At 36.1% G+C, this 26,150-nt stretch overlaps 1 protein-coding gene across 1 annotated transcript; it reads left to right on the forward strand.

Annotated features, from left to right (window-relative positions):
* The first annotated feature begins 400 nt into the window (after positions 1-400).
* Positions 401-14,429, forward strand: LOC127858415 (uncharacterized). Its single transcript, XM_052395554.1, has 14 exons — positions 401-569; positions 3,639-3,654; positions 4,510-4,550; positions 4,789-4,867; positions 5,328-5,448; positions 6,451-6,626; positions 6,936-7,160; positions 7,883-7,990; positions 8,754-8,860; positions 11,052-11,238; positions 11,404-11,528; positions 12,521-12,746; positions 13,034-13,309; positions 13,790-14,429. The coding sequence occupies exons 1-14, from the start codon at positions 522-524 to the stop codon at positions 14,128-14,130; spliced, it is 2,076 nt and encodes a 691-aa protein (XP_052251514.1). The 5' UTR covers positions 401-521; the 3' UTR covers positions 14,131-14,429.
* The last annotated feature ends 11,721 nt before the right edge of the window (positions 14,430-26,150 follow it).

Consider the following 26,150-nt stretch of genomic DNA (forward strand, 5'->3'; position numbering starts at 1 on the left):
TAATTACAGGGATGCGTAAAGTTGTACGGATTTAGTAATTATTCGCAATTTGCAACCAGATTTGTATGGGGGTATTATATTCAATGTTAAACGAGATACATTTCTGGATCTTTGTGACTATACGTCTTCTTAGGCGAAATATGAATCATCATGATCAGTAAAATTATAATATTTTCAATATTTGATGTTGTTTTATCCAAATAAAACAATACGTAGAACAAAACAGTGGCGATTTCAAATTCTCAAATAAGTAAACTTATTCTTTTTTAGGCTCAGTCTTTCTAATTTTTAAAGTATGTTATGCAGAGTGTCAATAAACATGGTCATGAAACGAAAGAACATATTTCCCTTTAAAATTCATTTAAACCGCTGATAAATCAACAAAACATTGACCCTCTACAGACTTTGTATATTTGCATTGCACTTCCACACACTAAATGACTGTTTAATCTAGAGAAGTGCCATTTATTCATGTTTGCTCGTTATTTAAAATAAATATTTGCAATACTTTGAAATAAAATATGGATTACATTAATTGCGCAGGAGTTGTTTTGATCATAGGCATACAAGTGAGTGGTCTATTAAGTTTCGATGTGTATTTCCTGAATTAGCTTATGTTCTGTTTGTTATTTAGGCGAACTGTGTTTATATTAATTTTAAAAGTATTCAAACGTTAATGTCAACATGTATTCGAATGTCATCACTACATATATCATAGATTCTGATTATCAGGAAAAAATTAATGAACTGTTTCACGGATACTGTTGCAGTTACAAATTTTCATGTATGTCCACGATTGTGCACAAAAAGGAAAACAGAATTAACACTCATATACGGAATTTACACACATGTACAGCGATTTACTGGTTTACACACTGATAAACGTATAGATAGAATTAACACAATTCTACACTGATATACATAATAAACATACCAATACACTGATATAAATAATACACACAACCATATACTGATTTACTTTAATTCATGAATATACACAAATAAAAACTGATATATTGATAATACAGAATAAATATACAAAATAAAATCACGAATGCACCGATATACATAATTAACACACAGATGCACGAGTTTACATAAGTAACAAACTGATGCACTTAAATATTTAATTTACACAGAGATGACTTATCTTTAGAATCAACAAATTGATGAACTGATGTTCATATTTTGGACACTGACGCACTGATACCTAGAAAAACACACTGATGTTCAAAATTGACACAATGATACACCGACACAATTAATACTAAAAAACAAACTGATACACTGATATAAAGAATTATTCCTCCGATATACATATTTAACACACTGATACACTGAAAGACATATTTAACACACCGATACGCTGATAGGCATTTCTAACACACTGATACACTGAAAGACATATTTAAAATACTGATACACAGATATACATATTAAACACACTGCTGCACTGATATACATATTTAACACACTGATACACGGATTTGCATATCTAACACACTGATACATTGATTAACATATTTAACACACTGATACTCTGATATACATATTAAACACACTGTTACACAGTTATACATATTTAACACACTGATACACTGATAGGTTTATTTAACACACTGATACACAGATATACATATTTAACACACTGATACATAGAAAGAAATAATTTAACACACTGATCATCTGATATACATATTTAACACAATGATACACTAAAAGATATATTTAACACACTGATACACTGATAGACATAATTTACGCACTAATGCACTGATATAAACAATTAGCAAACTAAAGCACGGATATACAGATTTAGCAAACTAATGCATGAATATACATAATTAATACATGGTTTCAATTATAGAATATACACATGGATGCTCTGATGCGCAGAATTAACACACTCATGCACTGAAACACATAATTCACACACTGATGCAATTCTATACAGAATTAGCAAACGGATGTGCTGATATACAGAATAAATAAATGGATTCAGTGATTTATTTGAAATATAATGACTTAAAATGAATTATTCCCTAACCCGAATAGGATATTATTGCATAAACTCTATCTATAATGCCCTCTGGCGGGTTTCAGAAACTTGGCAAAAGGAGGGCTTGAACGGGAGGATCGTGTATTAACAATGCGATTCGCGTGCCGTTCAAGCCCTGTTATGTGTTTTTCATATCCATAATCTGGTCCACGCGCAGTTACTTCTCTTCTCCAGCCTTCGACGACTTTCCAAGCATAAATGGGGAACTGAATAAGCACCAGTTTCCTCATGCATGCAGGGATAATGACTATTTCAATCCACTTTTCAAGTTATACCATCTGCACTCTCTTGACAACAGCTTTATTTTATTGGCAACGTCAATGAAGTTTAGGTTATTTACTCAACACTTTCAAAAGACTATGCTGTAAATGTAAGTGTTTATGTACCTTCAACGTTCCTGCTGTAAATTCCAAAATAATTCCTTATTTCTTACTTTGCGCGGCTGTATGTCAACTTTGCATTAATCCTCTGTTTAAACACATTTTAAATCGAAAACTGCCTATCCGAAGGTAAAGGCTCGTCATTTCGGATGATGACCGAGTTGCATATGTAAAACACAACCTTTAACTGTATTGAAATAATCGAATTATTTTGTCGATGTCGAATTAACAAAACATATTGATTTCACTGTTATTTAAAATTATTTTGGTATGTGTGATTTGTTTTTGCGCACTCGGGCAGGAACGGATTTTTCGAGCGCCCGCAGATGATATTGCCCTCGAAAACGTGTATTATCCCTATATTAAAGCCTTAGTCCACAAAAAACGACTTAAATAATAAAAATATTATTATATAATATTCAGTACAAGCAAACATTGTGATGTCTATGGAGTGAATTTAATAAGTTTTATCCGTTCGTACACAGCGTGGATATAAATGAATATTACAATCGCACTGATAAACTTATGCACAATGAACATGTAGCGCATTTCTTATAAACATTATGGCTTTCAGTAGAATAAACGTCGTATTTTCCCAAAACAATGCATTCTCTTTGTTTCCATGGACAATATCTTTATAGAAACCATTATTTGATTTTAATCAAACGATAATCATGCGTGCGATGACATTTAAAAAAAGTTCCTGCAGACTTAAGCACTCTTTTCTGCCAAGTTTGGATTACATAGATAATGTGATATGGCTTCTCCAGTCTCTAGTATAAAGTTAAATCAAATTTCTTAAAAGTTTTGGGTCACTCACCATGGTAACATAAAAAACATTAGAAAGAAAAGAAAAACAAAACATGACAATTGGTTGGCAATGCTGTAATGTTTAAATTTCTTTGATATACATTTGGTGCATATCGTCAATTGTCATTATTAGAACATGAAACCTTAAAGACATTTTAATGTGAATACAACAGGTGGTAAGTTCATAGTCAGTTAAATTAGTCAGCCTGACCTTGATATCTGAGTATCTGGTCAACTCGTATAAATTCCATTGTGAAGAACCTTTAATATCCAGTTTAGTAGACAGAGCCTTTCTGGTGTTGTGCTCCTTTGACCCCAAACCCAAATGGCAAAACCCTTACTATTCACATGAACTTAGTTAGATATTGTTTTGTCTTTTCTTTCTGCAGATCTGCTGTGGGGCTGGTAAGATTCAAACATTGTTAAACCTTATCATCATCACCATCACAATCATCATCATCATCATCATCATCATCATCATCATCATCATCATCATCATCATCATCATCATCATCATCATCATCATCATCATCATCATCATCATCATCATCATCATCATCATCATCATCCTCATCCTCATTATCATCATCATCATCATCATCATCATCATCATCATCATCATCATCATCATCATCATCATCATCATCATCATCATCATCATCATCATCATCATCATCATTATCATCATCATCATTATCACCATCATCATCATCATCGGCATCGTCATTTTCATCGTCATCATCATCAGCAGCAGCATAATCATCATCATCATCATCCTCATCATCATCACCATTGTCGTCGTCGTTATTATCATCAGCATCACCATCACCATTATCATCATAATCATCATCATCATCATCGTCGTCGTCGTCACCGTCACAGTCATCTTCATGTTCTTCTTCTTAACCAGCATCGTAATCATCATCAACTTCTTAATGAAAATTACCAGCAGCAGCCAATATCATTATCATCATCATTTTTTCGCCTCTGACTTCTTCATCAACCGTTGTATTATTATAATCACCAATGTCTTCTTCTACATCATCATTAAAAAAATAAAGATCACATACACGACAATATTAGAATATTGTACAGTAGGAAAAGCATCAGCAATATAAGTAAAGGCATTATTTTAATCAAAACAACCTAGTGTTAAATTCATGTTTGGCTATCCATTCCGTCATAAGTTTTCATAGAATTTCACCTTAAGTTGTATTTGTTTCAATTTTGTAAAAGTAAATGGTTTTGTTTGTTTTTCAGTTTCTTCACAATTACATAATAGCAGTAACATTTATAGTCAGGTAAAATGCTTTTTATGCTTAAGCACACTTTTATATCAAATGTATGGCAGTTTATAATGTGCTGATGTTTTCTAATGAATGATAAACCTACAATTCGTCACATTAAAAAAATGCCGTGCTTTTCACGTATCAATTGGTCATCTTCGTGCATTATGACTCTACCATGGTAAGCAAACTGCCATATTATCCTTCATCGTATTTTTTACCACATGTATAAGAGCATTTATTGTTACTATAGAAACGGAATGCTATCGCCGTGAGGAGTTGGCTCTGGAAGAACAACCGCGTTCCCTACGTGATCGACAACGAGCAACTAGGTATTGTTATTATGTAGCATATAGATGGGGCATTTGGTGCGTAGCTATAAGGTCGTAATTAAAGATAGATTTTTCTCTTTTTGATTTGAATATAAATCACGAAAACAAGAAAGGCAAAAAACTATATTATTACAACAACGCTGTTTCGGGTTTTTTTTTAAACGTAATGTCATTTCGGCATAATTATATCAAATTTAGCCCATTGAGACTCTAAACGGAATCAATCATGAATAAACTATGATCACAATTCTGCAAATATGAAGCCCATGTTTAAGATACAAAGGAAATGAGTACAGTATTCAACGGAACCAATACATTATATATGTTGATGCTGAGCATCCATTCGTCTTTGGAAAAAAACTACAACATGCATGCGAGGTAACTTTGTCCTACGATGTTAAAATAACACAGGCCCCTGATTTTAAAACGATTTGCGTGTGTCTTAAACTCACTGTTTCAGAACAAGACGCTGTGATAGCCATTTCTAACGCCGTCCACCACTTTAACACGAAAGTCTCGTGCGTCAAGTTCGTACCCAGGGTCAACGAGTTTGATTACGTGAGATTCAAGAACGGCAAGGGGTATGTGTGTTGAATAAGACCCGTAATCATGCGAAAATGGGTATTATGCAATATGCGACGAACGTTGCTCCAGACCAGTCTGCGAATTCGCTCAGCCTGGTCATGAGCTACAATGTCCGCAATAACGTCTCACAAGGTTTCGTGGTCTCATTTATGGACAGGGTAGCCCCTGACCAGACTTGAACATGCTGGTCGAGAGCTCCGCTGACCGAATATGGCGTATAAATCATTTTCGCATGAAGCGGGCCATACTAATTCAATGAACATTACCACATGTTTGAGTCATATCTAGATATGACATGCAGAAGAAAACAACTGCCATTTAAACCAATTTCAAAAGATTTTTCCTGGTTATAAGCCTAAACATTTAAATATAAGTCCGTAAAAGAATGTCCGATCTATCAGCTTGGATATGTATTTAATTTCTACTAATACATTTATAATTCTCATAAAAATTATTAATTAACAAACATTTTTCAGTGAATGTGACTGATTGCCTGACTGACTTCCGAACTGTCCGACTGACTGACTTTTGTTCTGACTGACTGAATAACCGACTGAATATTGACTTTCTGAGTAACTTACCGCGTGACCCACTGACCGACCGATTGATCGACCGAGAGGCAGACCGACTGATCGCAAGTCGACAGTAGAAAACAAATTTAATCCACACTTCCGCAAGTTTAAGATTGCCTAGAGTGTGGTGCAAAAAGGCGCATGCCAGTTAGACCAAATTTGTTGTTTTCGGTTCATACACTGCTTAAACGTACCGCGGGTACTCTTAATTATAGTACAATGTATTTCGGGTACGAAAACAATACTTAAAAGTACACGGCCATAATCCGGGGTTCTTTTTATTATGGTTTCTGTAGCACGGGCACCTGGATGTAAACCTAAGATTTCTCGTTGTAATTGTGTGTACTACCTGAGCCGACAGTGATCTTTTGATTCCTAGTAAGCGATAACAATAGCACAAGTTTGCGTTACCGTGTAATTGTGTAGGTGTCAGTCGTCTATCGGTCGTGACGGTGGCGAGCAGACGATTTCAATTGGTCCCGCATGCCTCTACCAAGGCGTTATAATGCACGAGATGACGCACGCAGTAGGTTTCTTCCACGAGCAGAATCGTTGGGACCGGGACTCCTATGTGAGCATCCACTGGAGCAACATACAGGCGGGTACGAGGGTTAACTATTTGGGTAATGTGGGTCAAATACTTGATGAAACTCATCATTTTTGTGTAAGGTTTCTTTTGATGTTCAAGCAAATGAAGTGTCTTTTTAAACGTGACCTAGCAATAATAGGGTCAGATAAGTCATGTTACAACCGAAATGATTCGTGATTTATTACTTCGTGTCTTGGAAAAAGCCTATTTTTCATGTGTGATCGAACGCAAAACTTGAGCCCGGTTGTCCTTGAGGGCGGCTCATATTTAATTCACTGCTAAAACTATTACCACCATATGGAAGTTGTTATCGCTGTGTCAGGCCGAGATGATGATTTCGCTCTCCAAGAGAAGAAGTACCTGGACACACTGAACACGCCGTACGACTTCGGTAGCCTGATGCACTACGGGGCATACGTGTTTAGCAAGGACGGCAACTCGCCAACGATAACTCCAAAGTTTGAGCCTCACGCAAACATGGGCCAGCGGAAAGAGTTCAGTCCCTTAGATATTTGGAAGATTACCACGCTATATGGCTGCGAGGCAGGTGTGTATTAAAAAAATAATAAAAACGTTATCGTGAGGGATACTGTGCATTAAAAATGTAGCGTTCAGTTGCCACACGTCCATTAGTAAAAAAGCAATTTGAAATAATATCCTTAGCCTTAAAAAATCAATTTAAATCTTTACAAACTGATGCGCATTTGCGGCTTATTTAAGATATTACTGACGTGTCATCAAGATAGTCATTTGAATTCTCCAATCGTCATTATAATTTATATAGACACATGTGTATACCCCTCTGATTTACATAACTTATGTTCATATGCGAAGAAACATATATACATATTAGATATATATGCAAATTTAAATAATGAACACTGATACTTTTTGGCTTCTAAGCTGCGCACGGCGAAAGTCGGTCTTATTCCTAAGGCGACCAACGTTACTCCAGACCTGCGTATTCTGGTCAGGAGTTACCATTCCTGCTAATGAGACCAGGACACCTTACAGACAGCTGGGTTTCTGACAAGACTTTGCGGATGCGCAGGCTAGCCTGTGTTTACACTGGATGCTTATGGAATAAGATCCATTTTCGCATCACGCGATCTTATACAGGGACGGACACAATTTATGTGTGTGTCTTTGTACTCCGGTTTCTTTCAAACAATTTCCACTCAACGTTTGACGTTATCCATATTAAATCCACCGCAGTGCAACTGTATGCCTAACAAACATCTAAAATGTATCATGGTTTTCTCTGGACAGGCCCGATGCCGATGCCAGATTACTTGAAGTTCATGCCAAACAGTTGGTACACGGGATTACCATCGGTGAGCCCACCGCAACAAGTAAACCTGTCATCAAAAGCTGCAGGTAACGATACATAATTGGTCGTTTTGAACCAATAGGGCGTAGATGTCACTTAATCAGTGTTTTTGCCGCTTTATTTTGTTTAAGTTAGTAGGTAATGGAAAACATGGTCAGACGGATTATTGCGCTCTAATAATAAGCAAGGTTACAGTTCAACATCAATACTAAACGAGAAGTGTATCCTTTACATTTTGTTCGGAGTATAGTTGCGCTCTGTATTGATTTACAAAATGTATGCTTGAGTATGTAATAAGCATGGTTTGATGGCCTATATCGTCGGTAAAAAGATTAAGGTCAAAAAAAAAAAAATTGGAAAAAAGAATTATGATCATGCTGTCCAAATCGTGTATGTCTAAAACGGATATGTTGTCAAATGCACAAATCTGGAAAAAAAAACGATACGCTTTCTAAATGATCCGACATATATATATGCAAGTCTAAGAATACTGTCGCGCAACACAATTACCGCTCTTTTCTAAACCTGGATAAAGTCGTGAAACAAAATAGTTACAGTTCTTTTCTAGTTTGAGTCGCGATCAGGGAAAACTGGGTGGGCTTAATGCACGTGCATGTTTCGCCCTAGATTAGCGAGTGCAGTAGGCACAGGCTAACCTGGGACGTATCTTCTAAGCAAAAATCAAGTTTATGCGGAAAGAAGTATCGTGCCTCTTTAGCCTGTGCGGACTGCACAGGCAAATCTGTGATGACACTTTAAGCACATGCATTAAGCCCAGTTTTCCCAGAACGAGGCTCGTATTATCACCAGTGACATCTGAGATGTCCGGTAACAAGCCGGATGTGGATGTTTGGGTGCTGCCACACGCCATACGGATCAACTGGAACTCCCCGGCCAATATTACCGGAAATATAACAGTAAGATTACGATATTCTCCTGTGCGACAGTGTGCGTATAATACGATAGCCATGACTACGACAGTGTGCGTATAATACTACAGTTATCACAACGACAGGTTGCGTATAATACGGAAGTCCTGACAACGACAGTGTGCATATAATGCGATAGTCATAACAACGACAGTGTGCATATAATACGATAGTCACCACTACGTCAGTTTGCGTATAATGCGATAATCATGACTACGACAGTGTGCATATAATACGATAGTCATGACTACGACAGTGTGCGTATAATATGATAGTCATGACTACGACAGTGTGCATAAAATGCGATAGTCATGACTACGACAGTGTGCGTGTAATACGATAGTCATGACTACGACAGTGTGCGTGTAATACGATACTCATGACTATGACAGTGTTCGTATAATATGATAGTCATCACTACGACAGTGTTCGTATAATATGATAGTCATGACTACGACAGTGTGCGTATAATAATATAGTCGTGAATACGACAGTGTACGTGTAATACGATAGTCACGACTACGACAGTGTGCGTGTAATACGATAGTCATGACTACGACAGTGTTCGTATAATATGATAGTCATCACTACGACAGTGTGCGTATAATACGATAGTCATGACTACGACAGTGTGCGTATAATAAGATAGTCATGACTACGACAGTGTTCGTATAATAAGATAGTCATCACTACGACAGTGTGCGTTTAATAAGATAGTCATGACCACGACAGTGTGCGTGTAATACGATAGTCATGACAACGAAAGTGTGCGTATAATGCACCTTTGTTTTATTTTGAAATCTGTTTTGAAATGTTTAAAAGCGATGCATTGTTTGCTTGACTTCAATTGTGTGAGTTTATTAAGCTTCTGTATTTTCATTTCATTTGTGTTTGGTAAGCGTATAATGTAAAATGACGTTAAAAAGAAGTTTATTTCGTACTGAGTAGAAAGTCACCGTATAGTTAATTAAAAGCATCGTATACGTTTTTTGTCGACTTCTCAAAGTGTAAGAGGCAAACTTATGTGTCTTTCGATTTTATATCATGTGATATGTCTTATGCTATCTACAAGGTGTGCACGGATTTACAGAGTAACTGACCATCATATTAAAGCTGGATTTGTGCGAAACCCGTGTTTTGACTACGTGTGCCGTTTGTAATAATAAACCCAATCGTTTTTATGTATGAGGTTACTTGATTAATTGAAAAATCTACTTCTTCTGTTTGGCTTTCGTTTTAACCCACACTCCTGACTTACGATAACTTGGAAGACAAAACTAATTATATGCAATATCCGGTGCCAAAATGTGAAGGCGAAAGGGAAGAATGTATAGTATACAGTGTCACTATTTAATATAGACAGTGTTCGGTGCCATAAAAATAATTCAAGGGTTATATTTAGTCGTTAGTACACTTGACTTGAGAGTTTTATCATGACAAACAAATGGGGCTGGATCTACAAAAGATATTGAATATGTTTTTAAAAAAAAACATACGGTCCGAAAATCATAAACAATGCGTGTCCGTTAAGAAAGTATATAAACTAATCTATTTGGATTGATACCCCTGTAAAAAATGTCCATGCTAAAATGCCCTTGTTCACTATAAGTAAAACATGTCCATCCGCTAAGTATGTACATTTTGGCATTATGCGGCTACCATATTCTCGTTGTATTTGTCATAAGTAAATTGTCTTGATTACAATTTCATAATAAACTATAAAGATGCATTCACACATGATATAACAGCCCTTTATTAGCCCTCTGCAATCGTTCAATGCATTACGTATTCTAGAGTTATGGGTCGTTTAATTTTGTATTATTTCGCCGTAAAAAGCAATTACAAACCATTTTAAGTAAAATAATATATAAAAATGATGAGTATAAAATTAATAAAAAAATATTATAAAACAAATAATAATGATAATTATTATTATTATTATTATTATTATTATTATTATTATTATTATTATTATTATTATTATTATCATTATTATTTTTATTATTATTATTAGTAGTAGTAGTAGTAGTAGTAGTATTAGTATTATTATTATTATTATTATTATTATTATTATTATTATTATTATTATTATTATTATTATTATTATTATTATTATTATTATTATTACAAAAAGAGTAACGAATTCATCTGCAATCATATTCATATTTATATTCCTAAGGGCTATGTACTTAGCTACAATTTGGAGCCCCATGGGACCCCTCAGAAGATTCAACTGGCGCCAGACCGACTGGCCTATTACCTCAGCACATACACCTCCCACCCTGGCCGCCGCTACGCGGTCACCATCAGCACTGTTGTCGACGGCGTGGAGGGGGAAGCCTCAGATCCGGTCACCGTAAGATCCGGTAAGCATCGGGCAGTGTTCAAAGGTGTTCTTATTACATCTATAGTGTCGTCTGATTAATTCTTTTGCCGACAGATGCGATAAAAAATAAAATTCTGTTTATTATGTATTTTTGAATGCAAATTTCAATTTTTAATAACTTTGAAATACTTTTTGCTCTGGATAGCCTGTGAACAGAACGTATGGCTGGACAATGAACGCTTCGACAAGATCCATTCTCCATTCTTCAAAGACGGATACTACGAGCAGGATGTCGTCTGTCAGTGGAAGATTCGCAAGCCACTGCGCCAGGTAACTATGGAAACGCTAGTATGGTAACTATGGCAAGTGTACGGCTATATAAAACAGTATAATCTATGATATTTGAAATAAGTTGAACTTTCATTCGAGTTTTGCTATAATGTGATGAGTAATGAATATTAACAAAATATTGCAACAATTTTAATACCAAAATTGACAACAGAGTATAGGATTTGGACTCGGACCTTTACGTGAAAGACAGATACGCAAACCGCGACGTTATAACTATTCAAACTAACTGTAAATTTATTGTTTGAAAAACATGTGTTTCTTGAAGACGAATGTTATGTTTGTTGGTGATTTCACAATAATAACCGCAGACAATTGAACGAATGCTCTGAAATAACCGTAGGACATAGCTTTGAAAGTTGATACTGTGTTCCCAATGTTATTTCAAGCAGTTCTGTTAAATACTGACTAAACACTCTTTAAGCGGTGTTCGGCGTAGGCATTACGCTTCGATGAACGCGACGCAGCTGAACGGTGACTCTCAAACGACAGGGTTTCGTATTTTCCCGTCTATGAAGTTAGCGCATTATTTTCGGGTACAAAGATATTTTATTGGATCGTTTTTAGTTTGAAAAAAAAGGATTGATTCGGAATTATGACTGTTAACTGTCATAAGTATTTACGGTTTAACGGTTAGTATTTAACATTCGAATTATAAAGTTTTTACTGCATACAAAGAAAAAATCGAACACCTGTCGTCGCCGAACTACCGTAAAGTTGCGTCGCGTTCATCGCAGGTTGACGCCTACGTCAAAACGGTTTACGGGTGTTATTTTGTTTTCATAAATTTGCAAACAATGTATTTCAGAGTTAACCATTTCCCGTTCTATGACGTAGCAGCTTTCAAATGATTCGTCTGCTAAATAAATTACGTTTTGAATGCTAAATTATTGCAGATAACATTACATGCTTCATATAATTACTTCATTATTTCATTAAAAACTTTTAAGTCGCGTTTTTGTTGCTTTGTCAAGGTTCTGAATATCTCCTTTACGTCGCTGGACCTTACCGGTGATGCCTCAGACTGTAGTGCTTCCGGAGACTTCGTCCGTATCGGAGTGGGGCGCTACTTTTGCGGCTCCCACGAGGTTCCGGAAGTGACGGTTGGGGAGGAGGAGGAAACCACGGTCACGTTCGTGTCGCGTGCCGGGGGCGCCGAAGAAAAACGCGGGGGATTTTCTTTGGTCGCCACAGCACAAGGTTCTTAGAGTCGGAACTTAGAATGCATATTTCAATGAATGATCATATGTATTCTAAATCCTTTTTTTTTTCTTCAAGCGTGTTCGAAAAAAGTTCATTTCTTTAATTATTTTCTTCATTGAACGTGCTTCTAAAATATGCTAGTGTATCAATAATGCTTCTCCATTTAAGTCTAAACCTCACTCTTAGTTGTGGGTTGCCTTTTTTTTCTTTGTCGAAAAGTTCAGTAGATCTATACGCTTGTTTAATGTCTAGTTAAGAGTTATTTGAATGCTTATCTTTTGAAGGCTTCGCTCCCGAGAATTTACGAGTGGAACAAATGCTAAGTGCATTCAACGTCTCTTGGCAACCACCAAATACCCCTTCTTCACAACCAGTCGCTTACGTCATCCGCTATAAGATGGCGTCATCTTCTATGGCCAAGGAAATCACTGTATCACCTGAAAGGACATACTTCCTGCTGTCTACTTATCCTCATTTCGGAGTGGAATATAGCATCGAAGTGTACGCACGATTTGATATTGGAAACGGGGAATCGGCCGGGCCAGTTATCATCCGATCTAGTAAGTAAATCTCATTTCAACCATATGTATATACTTCGAAGTGTACGCACGTTTTGATATTGGCAACGGGGAAATGGCTTGCCAGTTATCATCCGATCTAGTGAGTAAATCTCATTTTCAACCATATGTTCATACTAAAGTAAACAGCGTAACGTGTATCCGAAAACATAGAGTATCCCGTTAACACACATATATGTATCGTTTTACCAGAAAGAAAACGAAAAACAATGTTTAGTTTGTACAATCACGTCCAATCTTTAAGTAAATTAAATTTATGTAATTATTCATAGACAATCATAGTGCTTCAAATTGTTCTTTATGTATATAAATATTTGAAAACAGTAGCTCCAACGCGACACAAAATGTGTACGCATTAATTGATAAAAAAGAATAGTTATTACCAGTCTCATATACAAAATCATTTATGACAAACATTATAGTAATATTTAAACCTTTATCGGTCATTTACGCTATCCACAGAATGTTCTCGAAACATCACCGTCACGGGCAACGGCGAACATTTGAACAGTCCTAATTACCCGAGCAACTACGAACCCGACACCGTCTGTGACTGGAACATATTTCCGATGAGCGGTCACGAGGTCAGCCTCAACTTCGAGCAAGCCTCGTTTGGGACCGGAGATTACGTTGACGTCATTTCCGCCGGAGCCTCGTTCGCGAGATTTGATACGTCATTTCACCCAACACACGCGCTTACGTTCAGCGCTCCTGTCAAGGTCATTTTTAAGAGTGATTTTGCGAGCGAGGCTAGCGGATTTCGAATCAATTTGTCGTCTATTCCAGTTGCGCTTATAGGATAGAGATCAATGGATTTTCAAAGCGTATCGATTTACGGCAGTAAAGTGATAATCGTAATTTGTAAATTTGTAAGAAAAGACATGTTCAAAGACATCAAAGAATTTTGTAATTGTAGAAGTTAAAAGAAGAATGTTTTATAACATTTGTAAAAATCTGTTATGTTGTTTTACTGAGATGTTGTATTTTTGATCGAAAATAACTTCCTACAAGCTATTTTACATACAGACTGTTAGTTCTTATCAAATTCGTTTATTTTTATTTTATACCACAGATAACTTTAATAAACTTTAAACTCATTTTATGTCAAACAAAATTATAATATTTACTCAAATAATACAGGGACTTTTACAAACAAACAACTGTGTTTGTAAAGGTCCCTGACTATACTAGAAAGAATACTATTTATGACGTATTAAAGTCATGCACACAATCAAGGAAATATGACAAACACACTTATTCAAATGGACATGGTTTGAGTTAACCTTGGTATAATAATTTTTTTTTGTAATTTTCTGTTATGCGAAGCCTTTTTCGTTTTTATGTTGAGTATTTATGCGTAATAATTTAATAACAGCGCTGCAAATGAAAACCTTCGTGATTTTTAGGATTTAATAAGTTCACAAATGCTATATGCTTTGCACAGTTTCAAGTGCTGCACACATAGTTAATCATGCATTTACATCAATTCGGTCATTATTAACGCATAAACAGATACTCCTTTATAGGAAATACACGCAAGTGTCGCTGTGAAAGAACATAGCAACACTTTCAAAAGAATAGCTGAACCAGAGAACATGATACGTACTAAGATATGGTTCTAATATATTTGCAAGAACATTCATTTTTTCAGTTACGTATTATAGGAATTCTTACTCTTTGCGTTGTGTACATTGAATAGCACGATAAGGAGATTTGTATTATTTAATTACAAGCTTACGTTCTAAAGTACAATATCTTAGGAAATTTATTCCACTTGTGCACACAATCCGCAGATGTACGTCTAAAAATCGTCTTCTTCAATCTCGGCATGCCGACTAGCGACGGGTGAAGGCCGCTCCCCGGTAGGTTCCCCTTCCTGGGCACCGGAAGTAGACGGCGGGAGACGCAAGTCGACTTTGTTAAGGAGGAACTGTTGTAGTGCTGAAACGTAGACTACGTCGTTCAGATTTTATAACACTTTTTATATTCGATATCAGCAGACGATGTATACAATATAATTTTTTGAAGCATAATAGAACCCACCTTATTTTATTACAATGACCAAGATATCATCTGCGGAAGGACGAAAAGACAATAATATTAATTGGTAAAAAACGGATACAATTGACTAGAACGACCTGATAATGTACGAATAAAACCTTTGTTGTGACGCCGCCTAAAATGCAATTGAAATTTGCCGATTACTAGTAATTCCCAAACTTTTGTCCTATTCGAAAAGGTAAGGGAAATAATTCCTTAAAAATAATTTAAGCGCATTGTCCCTCTTTCACTGTTACATTTATGGGGAGACTACATGTATAAAGTTTCATTTCACAGAGGTTATTTGTGTCTGAGATCACGCATGGTAACGAAGTACTAATATATGTAAGAACGGACACAGATTATGAATGGTAAAATATATTAAGGAATTTGTCTTCACACTCACGAAAACTTAATTATGACCTAATTAAAATCGGGACTGATTTGGCGACCAGACGATCCCCTTCAAGATCGGATAAACACGTAAACTAATGGCTGACAAGTAAACCAATACCATCATCTTCAACCAATTTAAGATATGAGCCGAAATGCAGACTTAAATGCATGTGCGTTAAGTATCATTCCATATTAAACCGTTAATCACACTCGACATTTTCCGCTTAAACTGGAGTTTCGCTAACAGACTTTCATTAAACGAAAAATACAATAACTGCAGAAAGTGCCGTCCTTTTATCGCCTGTTCGGACTGCACAAGCCGATTTCCAGGAGCGAGGCACCTAATATGATATTTAAGCTTCAGGTACCTTCCCGTGTGATCAGTCCCTGGTCGTCAAAGCGTATCTCACTGAGAACCTCGTCCGCTTCTTCTGGTTCGAAGGGTTCTGAGCCCATCTCTGTCAGGATCTTACGAAGCTCCGCCTTCAATAGAACGGTCATTGAACAATCTAATTAACTTAATTGTTGTTATTCGAGCCATGCTTGGGCAAATGTCTTGTCATAGCTGGTCTTTCCCGTAACTAGATGACCTACCATGGACATAACCTTCCGCTATTGTCATTACGTCCTTATATGTTATTATCTGTCTGATCCATACACGCACCAATTCTTCAAACCGCTGTTGAACCATTATTCGGCTGAGCATTGATAAAAAATTTACTACACTGTCTCATAAATTTAAAAAAAAAACGAAACAAACGCAAACGACAAAAACATAATTAAATGATACATGTTTGTGCACAACATTTTATAAATAACTCATACACCAGTTCAGCTATATACTGAGCATTTTCGATTGATGTTAAGTGTAACTTTTTATCTCATGACATTTACTTTAGTAATGGGTCCATCAAAAAGATCAGTGAGTGTTTTCTTCAAGGCGTCCGGCACTTTCGGGAAGTCCATAAGGTAGTCTCGGAATATGTGCTCGAATTCCTCGAATGTCAGACCCGCGGTGGCTATAAATAGAACAGACCAAAATATTTGAAAATCTACACAAAGGAGATACAATATATGTAACAACTCAATAGCTTGCCATAAGTTCATAAAAAGAGGTTTAAATAGCACATACATATCACATGTATGCAATTTTACAAGACAAAATCCGAAGCAAACGGGCATACGCCGTTTAGCTTACTGTCTCTGATGAACTCGGCGTATCGGTTTGCCACATTCTCTATGGCGGGGTTCATGTTTAGCTTTCTGGCTCTGCTGAAGCCAACTTATTATTTAGTCATGCCCTATGCGGTGGTGTTAATGTTAAGCGTACCGTCTGTGCCGAACACGACATATCAACGTATCGTTTTGCGACGTCTTATGTGGTGGGGTTACTGTTTAGCTTACCGTCCCTGTCGACCTCGACGTATCGTTTTGCCAAGTCTTCTGTGGTGGTAACTATGTTAAGCTTACCGTCTGTGTCGAACTCGGCGTATCGTTTTGCCACGTCTTCTGTGGTGGGGTTAATGTTTAGCTTACCGTCTCTGTCTAACTTGGCGTACCGTTAAGGCACTTTCTTGGTGGCGGGTGTTTAGCCTACCATCATGATCGCTTGGTACCGTTCTTTGTTGTTGGGTTAATTTTTATCTAAAGTTTACCATCCCTGCCGAACTCTGCGTATCTTTTTGCCACGTCCTCCGTGGTTGGGTTCATGTTGAAGATCTGGAGCATCTTCTTGGCACCGTACTGGTCCACAACGCCCGAGTCCTGGGTCAGCTCGAAAGCTATAATTATAGGGCATGGGACATGTTGCAATTACTGATGTCAGCTTCAACAATGTTAATAGTGTATGGAAGATGTGCAATCACTTTATAAGCTCGGTCGCTGTACATAGTGGGTAGGTAACATGTGTGTAAATACTGGGCCAGCTCGGTCGCTATACATAGAGGATAGGTGACGTGTCTGTAAATACTGGGTCAGCTCGGTCGCTGTACATAGAGGGAAGGTAACGTGTCTGTAAATATTGGGCCAGCTCGGTCGCTATACATAGAGGATAGGTAACGTGCCTGTAAATATTGGGCCAGCTCGGGCGCTGTACATAGATGATAGGTGACGTGTCTGTAAATATTGGGCCTGCCCGGTCGCTGTACATAGAGGATAGGTAACGTGTCTGTAAATATTGGGCCAGCTCGGTCGCTGTACATAGGTAACGTGTCTGTAAATATTGGGCCAGCTCGGTCGCTGTACATACAGGATAGGTAGCGTGTCTGTAAATATTGGACCAGCTCGGTCGCTGTTCATAGAGGATAGGTAACGTGTCTGTAAATATTGGGACAGCTCGGTCGCTGTACATAGAGGATAGGTAACGTATCTGTAAATATTGTGCCAGCCCGGTCGCTGTTCATAGAGGATAGGTTACGTGTGTGTAAATATTGGGCCAGCCCGGTCGCTGTACATAGAGGATAGATAACGTGTGTGTAAATATTGGGCCAGCCCGGTCGCAGTACATAGAAGATATGTAACGTGTGTGTATTTTCTGGGTCAGCTCGGACGCTGTACTTATGAGGTAGTAAAAGTTTTGTAATGATTGGGTCAGCTCGAACGTGTACATAGAAGTCATGGAAAGTGCTTGTTATTACACACACACAGAAGTTTAATAACTATTAAAATGGTTTAATATGGAACAATATGTTGTACATATCATCAAAATTATACTAAGTTAAACATAAGACATAATTTTACCTCCCTGTAATTCCCTCAGTTGCTCTTGAGAGAGCTCCGACTGAAATAGCAACAAGAACAATATAAAAAAAACACATTCAAGCTCAGAAAATCGAAACACCTTACACATTAACTAAAGTCTTTTAGGATTTAGTCTTAAAATGCATCAATAAATTTTCATTAAATTGACTGAACTGAAGGCGAAGAAAACGTAACCCCATGTATTCGGATAAGGCTACAGCCTGCGGTAAGGATACATATGCGCATACACAAATCCGAAATATATCAAATGGATAATCACTTGTATTGCTTTGACATGTGATTAAGCTTTGTTTTTCTATAAAACAAAAAATCATATTTTAAAATATGCGGATTTTTCTCATGCTATAAACATTGTGTTCTTAGCTTATACCTCCAGTGTGAAGATTTACAATTGTTTTGTGGTTATTTTTTGCAAACAATCTTATACGTATGTCACCCAAATTTAATCGAAATCTCTGTATATGAACTTAAAATACAAGAAGAATAAAATGAATACTATATGCCTTGAACATTTTTTAACAACAGAAAATTATCAGACCGAATAATACAATAAGTAAATAATACCGAAAATAAATACTAAAGCAACGTTGCGTACGTGTTGACAATGTGGTATTATGAATGCCCGGATTTGCAAAATTAAAAAAAAATAATACAAAAACAGTTAAGAATGAGCAATTATACTTCCAACATGCTTTGATATTGACATTATTTTAGTTATTTAAAACTATTTCAAGATCATTAACAATTAATTGCTATAGACTTTACCTTCCCCTTCCGTTGACATCACTATAATATATATTTAACCGCTTTAGATATGATCATTGCTCTATACCCTAATGCAACAACGTAGACAATACAGAATTCATACATTATTGTTAAAAAAATCCGAATTTGCTACCTTATATACTGTTTTCACAAAGAGATCATCAGAAATTCTCCAAAACCAAGTAAGCATGGCCGATTGACGACAATTTCGACCGCATGACAAAATATTTTTTTAATATGACGATATCTTTGCATTCAAATTGTTTATTAAATATTACTTCTTAATTGAATTTAAAACATAAAAGTTAATACAGGAACAAGTGGTGGAACGCATAGAACAATAACAAGACAAACAAATTGACGAAATATAGAAGATGGAGTAAAACAATGGAATATAATGACGAAGAAGAAGACGAGAATGAAGAAGAAAAAGAAGAAAACGAAGAAGAAAAAACACACATCTTGTAAACTTACCATTTTGTTCATTCCTTCACATTAAAAGTATGCCAATTGCTGTGCTATTAGGTTTGTAAACAATCCCTCCGTTTGAATACATGTCCGGAATATGACACCAACAATATGACCGAAACCTGATATCATGCTCTTACCTTTTAAAAATCAAACGAGTGAAACCACTCGTGTAAGTAATTTGAAACTCGCTGATCTTCATATATACAAAAAACTTAACCAGCGCTGTACAACTGTTATCAACGCTTAAAGATTTTAACAAAACCAGCGCTGTAAAACAATCAATTTTAACGCTTTAAGTTTTTCCGAAACACAACATATTAAAATATAGTTCCCATATATATTGAAAAGTTATTTAAAATTTACAACAAATATTGATGATGATGATGATGATGGTGGTGGTGATGATGATGATGATGATGATGATGATGATGATGATGATGATGATGATGATGATGATGATGATGATGATGATGATGATGGTGATGATGATGATGGTGGTGGTGGTGGTGGTGGTGATGATGATGATGATGATGATGATGAAGATGATGATGATGATGATGATGATGATGATGATGATGATGATGATGATGATGATGATGATGATGATGATGATGATGATACTCCTACTAAAAATATTGACTTTACTTCTCAAGTTTGCTTATTTCAAAACTCTGCAAGTAATATAATGTTATAAGATGAACAGTATGAAACGAATATCAAACGTTCTTATATCGATAAAGCATGAATCCTGCTTGTGCAAGTATTGATGATGTATTGTGATTCGTTTCTTTCTATACATGTTCGTTTTTGTGTAGCCATGTTCCTGTTTTCAAAAGATTAAAAAATAAATGATGCCGTCAGCACGTATTGCTATGTATGGTTTCTATAAAAAAAAAGTTCGAATTTGTGTACCCTTGATCCAAGTTGTGCAGAATATAATGACGTCGGCACTTATTGTGGTTTGTCTGGTGTCTACATTTTTTTCAGCTTAGTTCCTGGCTGTGCAGGTAATGATGACATCAGCACTTATTGTGCTCTGTCTGATTTCCATGATGCTTCACCGAGGTCAGTTCCACATGTTCGCAGGCAAACATGTAGTGTTGAACCAGTCCATGAAAGCTGGCGGAATGTGTACCTCATTTCAGAAAACATAAAACTACAGTTCGTTTTGTTAGCGCATTAATAATGCAGTAAAACGTTATTGTGCACTCAGCGGCGCTTTGATTATGTGTATTTGAATCAATGTAACTTGTGTCTGTTTATGTAATGTATAAGCTCTTGTCCTTAATACTCATCGCATAGTTGATTAAAATGTTTACCCTCTAAATGTAAAACCTGTATAATAGTTAGAGTCTGTTAGCAGAGGGCCAGATAAGATGCGTATTTGCGTAAAATACGCATGACAAAAAAGAAAATACGCATGACTTAAAATTTTGTTGAGTAAAAAAACTTCTGACTAAATTCGGATTACGCATCGTGTGCAATTTCAATGCGTATTAACCGTTTATACATGCATATAAATTCATGTAAACATGACTGGTTTCCGATACTGTGTCCACACCGGTAAAAACGTAGTGATATCACCATCTATGTATAGAATGTGGTTCCCGACCTAATTTACTACTCAGTCAGAACGGTATCATTTTATGTTGGCCCACGATAGAGGCCGATGTTGATACAACGGGCTCCCCGCTGCATAGTTGAGCATCAATATACGCTCATGGTGTAAACATTTGACATTACATTGGATAAAACCCGAATCACCCAACTTCAAGCATATAATTTTTGCTATCAGTTGATCTCTTTTACCTTCAAGCACCTTTTAAATGACGCCAAAATACACATATAATGAACAAGTTTTGTGCGCCAAGCTTAGAAGATTTTGATCGTGGCTGTACAGTGTGTGCTAAACAGTGGCTTGCCAAATCAAGACGGAAAAAAAGAGATTAATGGCTGCTTATAAGCCAAGGGCAAAAAAAATCATCAGAAAAACTGTTAAATAAAACAAAAGTGATTGCTTTATTGTGTACAAACTGCTTGTTATAGCGAGTTAACATTACATGTACAGTGTATTATTAATTCTGATCCTTTGAACATAAATACTCCTTAAAATTATCGGATTTTGATTTTTAATCATCAATTAAAAATTTCATGAGTGAAATACCCCTCGGCTGAAAAAATTATCTGGAGCTCTGTCTGTTAGTATCGTCGATATGTTTTAAAGTTAGAAATAATATCAACTACACAATAGGACAAACTTGTTATTATGTATACCCAAAACACAAACTGATGCAAGCGGTATACGGTTTACTATAGTAAATATAAAATGATAAGCATCAACAAGGAAAATCCGAATCTTTCTTTTACACTCGCTTTTAAACTCGCTTTACTCTTCAATTGACCATTTACCGTGTGTAAACTATACAACAAACATTTTGTCATAAGTTGCCATCCTTAGCGAGAAATGATAAAATATAGGTCGTATTTTTATCGAAAACAGATCATTTTGAGGTCATTTGAGGATCGAACAAATGTTCACATTGTTTATCTGTCAACAAAAGTCGCTTTGTTATTCTCATGATTGGCTCTTAATCCTTTGGACTCAGTTCGCTCGTTTCAATTAGAAAAAACGTAAGGTCATATTATATAAAGTATTATAACTATCTAAATTATTCATACACTGCTTAGTATACATTCACATTTTAGTTAGTGCTAAGTCATATTGTAAATTATAGCCAGCTTGTCCGTATTGTAGGTCACTCTGAATTGAAAAAATTATATGCTTCATATACGTAATGTACACAAACCGCATTTATTAAAAAGTAGAACAAACATTGCCGTTACTTATCGGCGCTTTCTCTACTTTGTAAATGGTTTACGAGCATAGGACCTTTTTATGTAGTCAGTCTAAAGTTAGCTTGACATGCAAATTTCCTATGAATGTAGGTTTTATAAAATAATTTGGGATTCTTGTTCTCTCTTTGTGTTTTTACTTGGTATACAATTAATATTTTGTGTTCGATAAAGAAAAAATTAAGTAGATAGTTATTGGTGTTTTGAAAACCAACGCAATTTTCTCAATAGTTAAAACCATTGAAATTTTTTTTTTTTATTCTTAGGATTTTTATTTATCATTGTACAAACTATTTCGATGCAAGTAGCTTGATTTATCTTGGAAAAACCAAGACCATTGATGCTATTAATAACTTGGCGTGTATTACATCGGAAAAAACCAAGACCATTGATGCTATTAATAACTGTGCGTGTATTACATTGGAAAAACCAAGACCATTGATGCAATCAATAACTGTGCGTATATAATACATCGGAAAAAAACAAGACCATTGATGCTATTATAACTGTGCGTGCTTTACATCGGAAAAACAAGCATTTGATTGCATATGCAAATATTACTTTGTGATTGACTTTCTCGGTGGAAAAATGTAATATTTGTGTATACCACGTGTTGTTGTTTTTTTTTTATTCTGAAGATCTACACAGTGTTTATATGGTTTGTATTATGTTATATTTTTCCAAAAATATAGTAATTCCAAAAGTACGTAAGCAAGGTAAATGATATATGGCATGTGGCTATATATAGGCATCAGACAACTTAGTATTTCAGTTTGTCCGCCTCTCCTACCGTAAGTCTGGATCATGCGATGCCTCTCATAATGCTTAAACTAGGAAGATGAAACGCAGTGTGTTGAATGACGGCCATATCACTTATTTCAGGTTATATTTTGTCAAAGTTGTGGTTTGTATGGATACATATAAGTGAAAACTTTAATCTGGAGCATGCGACAGCTCAAACAGTATTTAAGATAGATTGATAAAGCTCGGTTTGTGGAGTGAGTTTCAAATGAGTTTCAGTTTTCGGTTTTTGTCTAGCTGTCCGTCTTAGAAATCTGGATCATTCGATAACCGGCTTCATCTCTCAATGCCTGGATAGACGGTTTGAAGGAGGCGATTCCAGTATTTATCATTATATGTTTTAATAGGTGTTCTTTTGTACAAGTCGTGGATAAGAATACCCATTTTTTCTGCTCATAGAAGTCCTGGAGTTTCATTGATTGCTTTATATTGTTGAAATTCTCAAAAAACATATATTCTTCGTGTGTACTTTTATGTTAAAATAACTAAAACGTAATAATGCTAGGTTGTATAAACGTAGTATTTGGAAAGAAGGCTATAGCGGGAATACGATTTGTTTTCAGTTTTTTAGCAGACAAAGATTGTGTTTGTCATGTAACAGCCGTAACTATGGCTTCCAGAATTGTAACAGTTCTTTTCTCAGCTTTGATCTTGTAACCTACCTTTTCACGCTCGTGGTGTAGATTCTCGCTCTCACTTTATTGAAGATATACAATTTCAGACAATGTCTCATAAAATTTAAATTTAAATGTGGCATCTGTTGTCCAAACGAGCTAAACGTTGACATCGCATACCACGTGACGCATAACACACTTTGCACGACACACTTTGCAAAACGACGGACGCCAAACATAGACTGACCCTTCTAGCTCAGTAGTGCAAAATTTTCTAGAAAATGGATGCATAATTTATTTGAAAAATACAAGAAGTGGTAATTATATAATTATGTCACGTAATTATATAAGTATGACACATATATATAGCATGGAGTTACATGTATTCAATTTTATTTTTGATCTGAGAACATAGTCTGTTATGGAAAATCGACAGGAAATCGTCGGTAGGATAACAGACCGATAGACGTTGGTGAATCCAATTAGAACACAAGAGCACCGCCTTGCGGGTGCAGACCGCTCATCTATTTTCTTTTTAAAGGTGAAGGGACTCTCATTTTCAATCACAAAGGAGGGAGGAGTGGAGTGAAGAGGGGTGTATAGTGTGGGGTTGTGGACATTTATTACACTATCTTCCAAAAAAGCGAAAAAAAAAAAAAAAAAAAAAAAAAAATGGGGGGGGGGTATAGTGTGAGGGTGTGGTGATAATTTGTGAGATGATCTTAAAAAAAAAAAAAAAAAAAAAAAATCAAAAAAAAAAAATTTGGGGGGTGGGGTGGGGTGGGGGGGGGTGGGGGTATAGTGTGAGGGTGTGGTGGTCATTTGTGAGATGATCTTAAAAAAAAAAAAAAAAAAAAAAAAATTAAAAAAAATTGGGGGGGGGGGGGGAGGGGGGAGGGGGGGGAGGGGGGGGAGGGCACGGGGGATGGTTTGGGTGAAGTCTATAGTGGTATGTCAGGTAAGAGTAGTTTCATCAAAGTATCAATCAAATCTAATCATAAATAAAGAAGTTATGGCAATTTTAGCAAAATTTAATAATTTGACCTTGAGAGTCAAGGTCATTCAAAGGTCAAAGTAAAATTCAAGTTGCCAGGTACAGTAACCTCATGATAGCATGTAAGTATTTGAAGTTTGAAAGCAATAGCCTTGATACTTTGAGTGGATCGAAACACAAAATTTAACCATATATTAAAAGTTACTAAGTCAAAAAAGGGCCATAATTCCGTAACAATGACAACCAGAGTTATGCAACTTGTCCTTTTACTGTACCCTTATGATAGTTTGTGAGTGTTCCAAGTATGAAAGCAGTATCTATGATACTTTAGGGGTAAAGTGACCAAAACATAAATCTTAACCAAATTTTCAATTTTTTAAGTATAAAGGGCCCATAATTCCGTCCAAATGCCAGTATGAGTTACATAACTTTGCCTGCACCGTCCCCTTATGATAGTTCATAAATCTTGCAAGTATGAAAGCAATAGCTTTGATACTGTAGGAATAAAGTGGACCTAAACACAAAACTTAATCATATTTTCGATTTTCTAAGTATAAAAAGGGCACATAATTCTGTCAAAATGCCAGTCAGAGTTACATTACTTTGCCTGCACAGTCCCCTTATGATAGTTAGTAAGTGTTGCAAGTATGAAAGCAATAGCTTTGATGCTTAAGGAATAAAATGGACCTAAACACAAAACTTAACCAAAATTGTCAATTTTCTAAGTATAAAAAGGGCACATAATTCTGTCAAAATGCATGCCAGAGTTATCTAACTTTGCCTGCCCAGTCCCCTCATGATAGTTAGTAAGTGTACCAAGTTTGAATGCAATAGCATTGATACTTACTGAGAAAAGTGGAACTAAACGCAAAACTTAACCAAAATTTTCCATTTTTTAAGTATAAAAAGGGCACATAATTCTGTCAAAATGCACGCCAGAGTTATCTAACTTTGCCTGCCTAGTCCCCTCATGATAGTAAGTAAGTGTACCAAGTTTGAATGCAATAGCATTGATACTTTCTGAGAAAAGTGGACCTAAACGCAAAACTTAACCGGACGCCGACGCCAACGCCAACGCCAACGCCAACGCCAACGCCGACGCCAAGGTGATGACAATAGCTCATAATTT

The sequence above is a fragment of the Dreissena polymorpha genome, chromosome 14, assembly GCF_020536995.1.
Source record: "Dreissena polymorpha isolate Duluth1 chromosome 14, UMN_Dpol_1.0, whole genome shotgun sequence".
NCBI classification, from domain to species: domain Eukaryota; kingdom Metazoa; phylum Mollusca; class Bivalvia; order Myida; family Dreissenidae; genus Dreissena; species Dreissena polymorpha.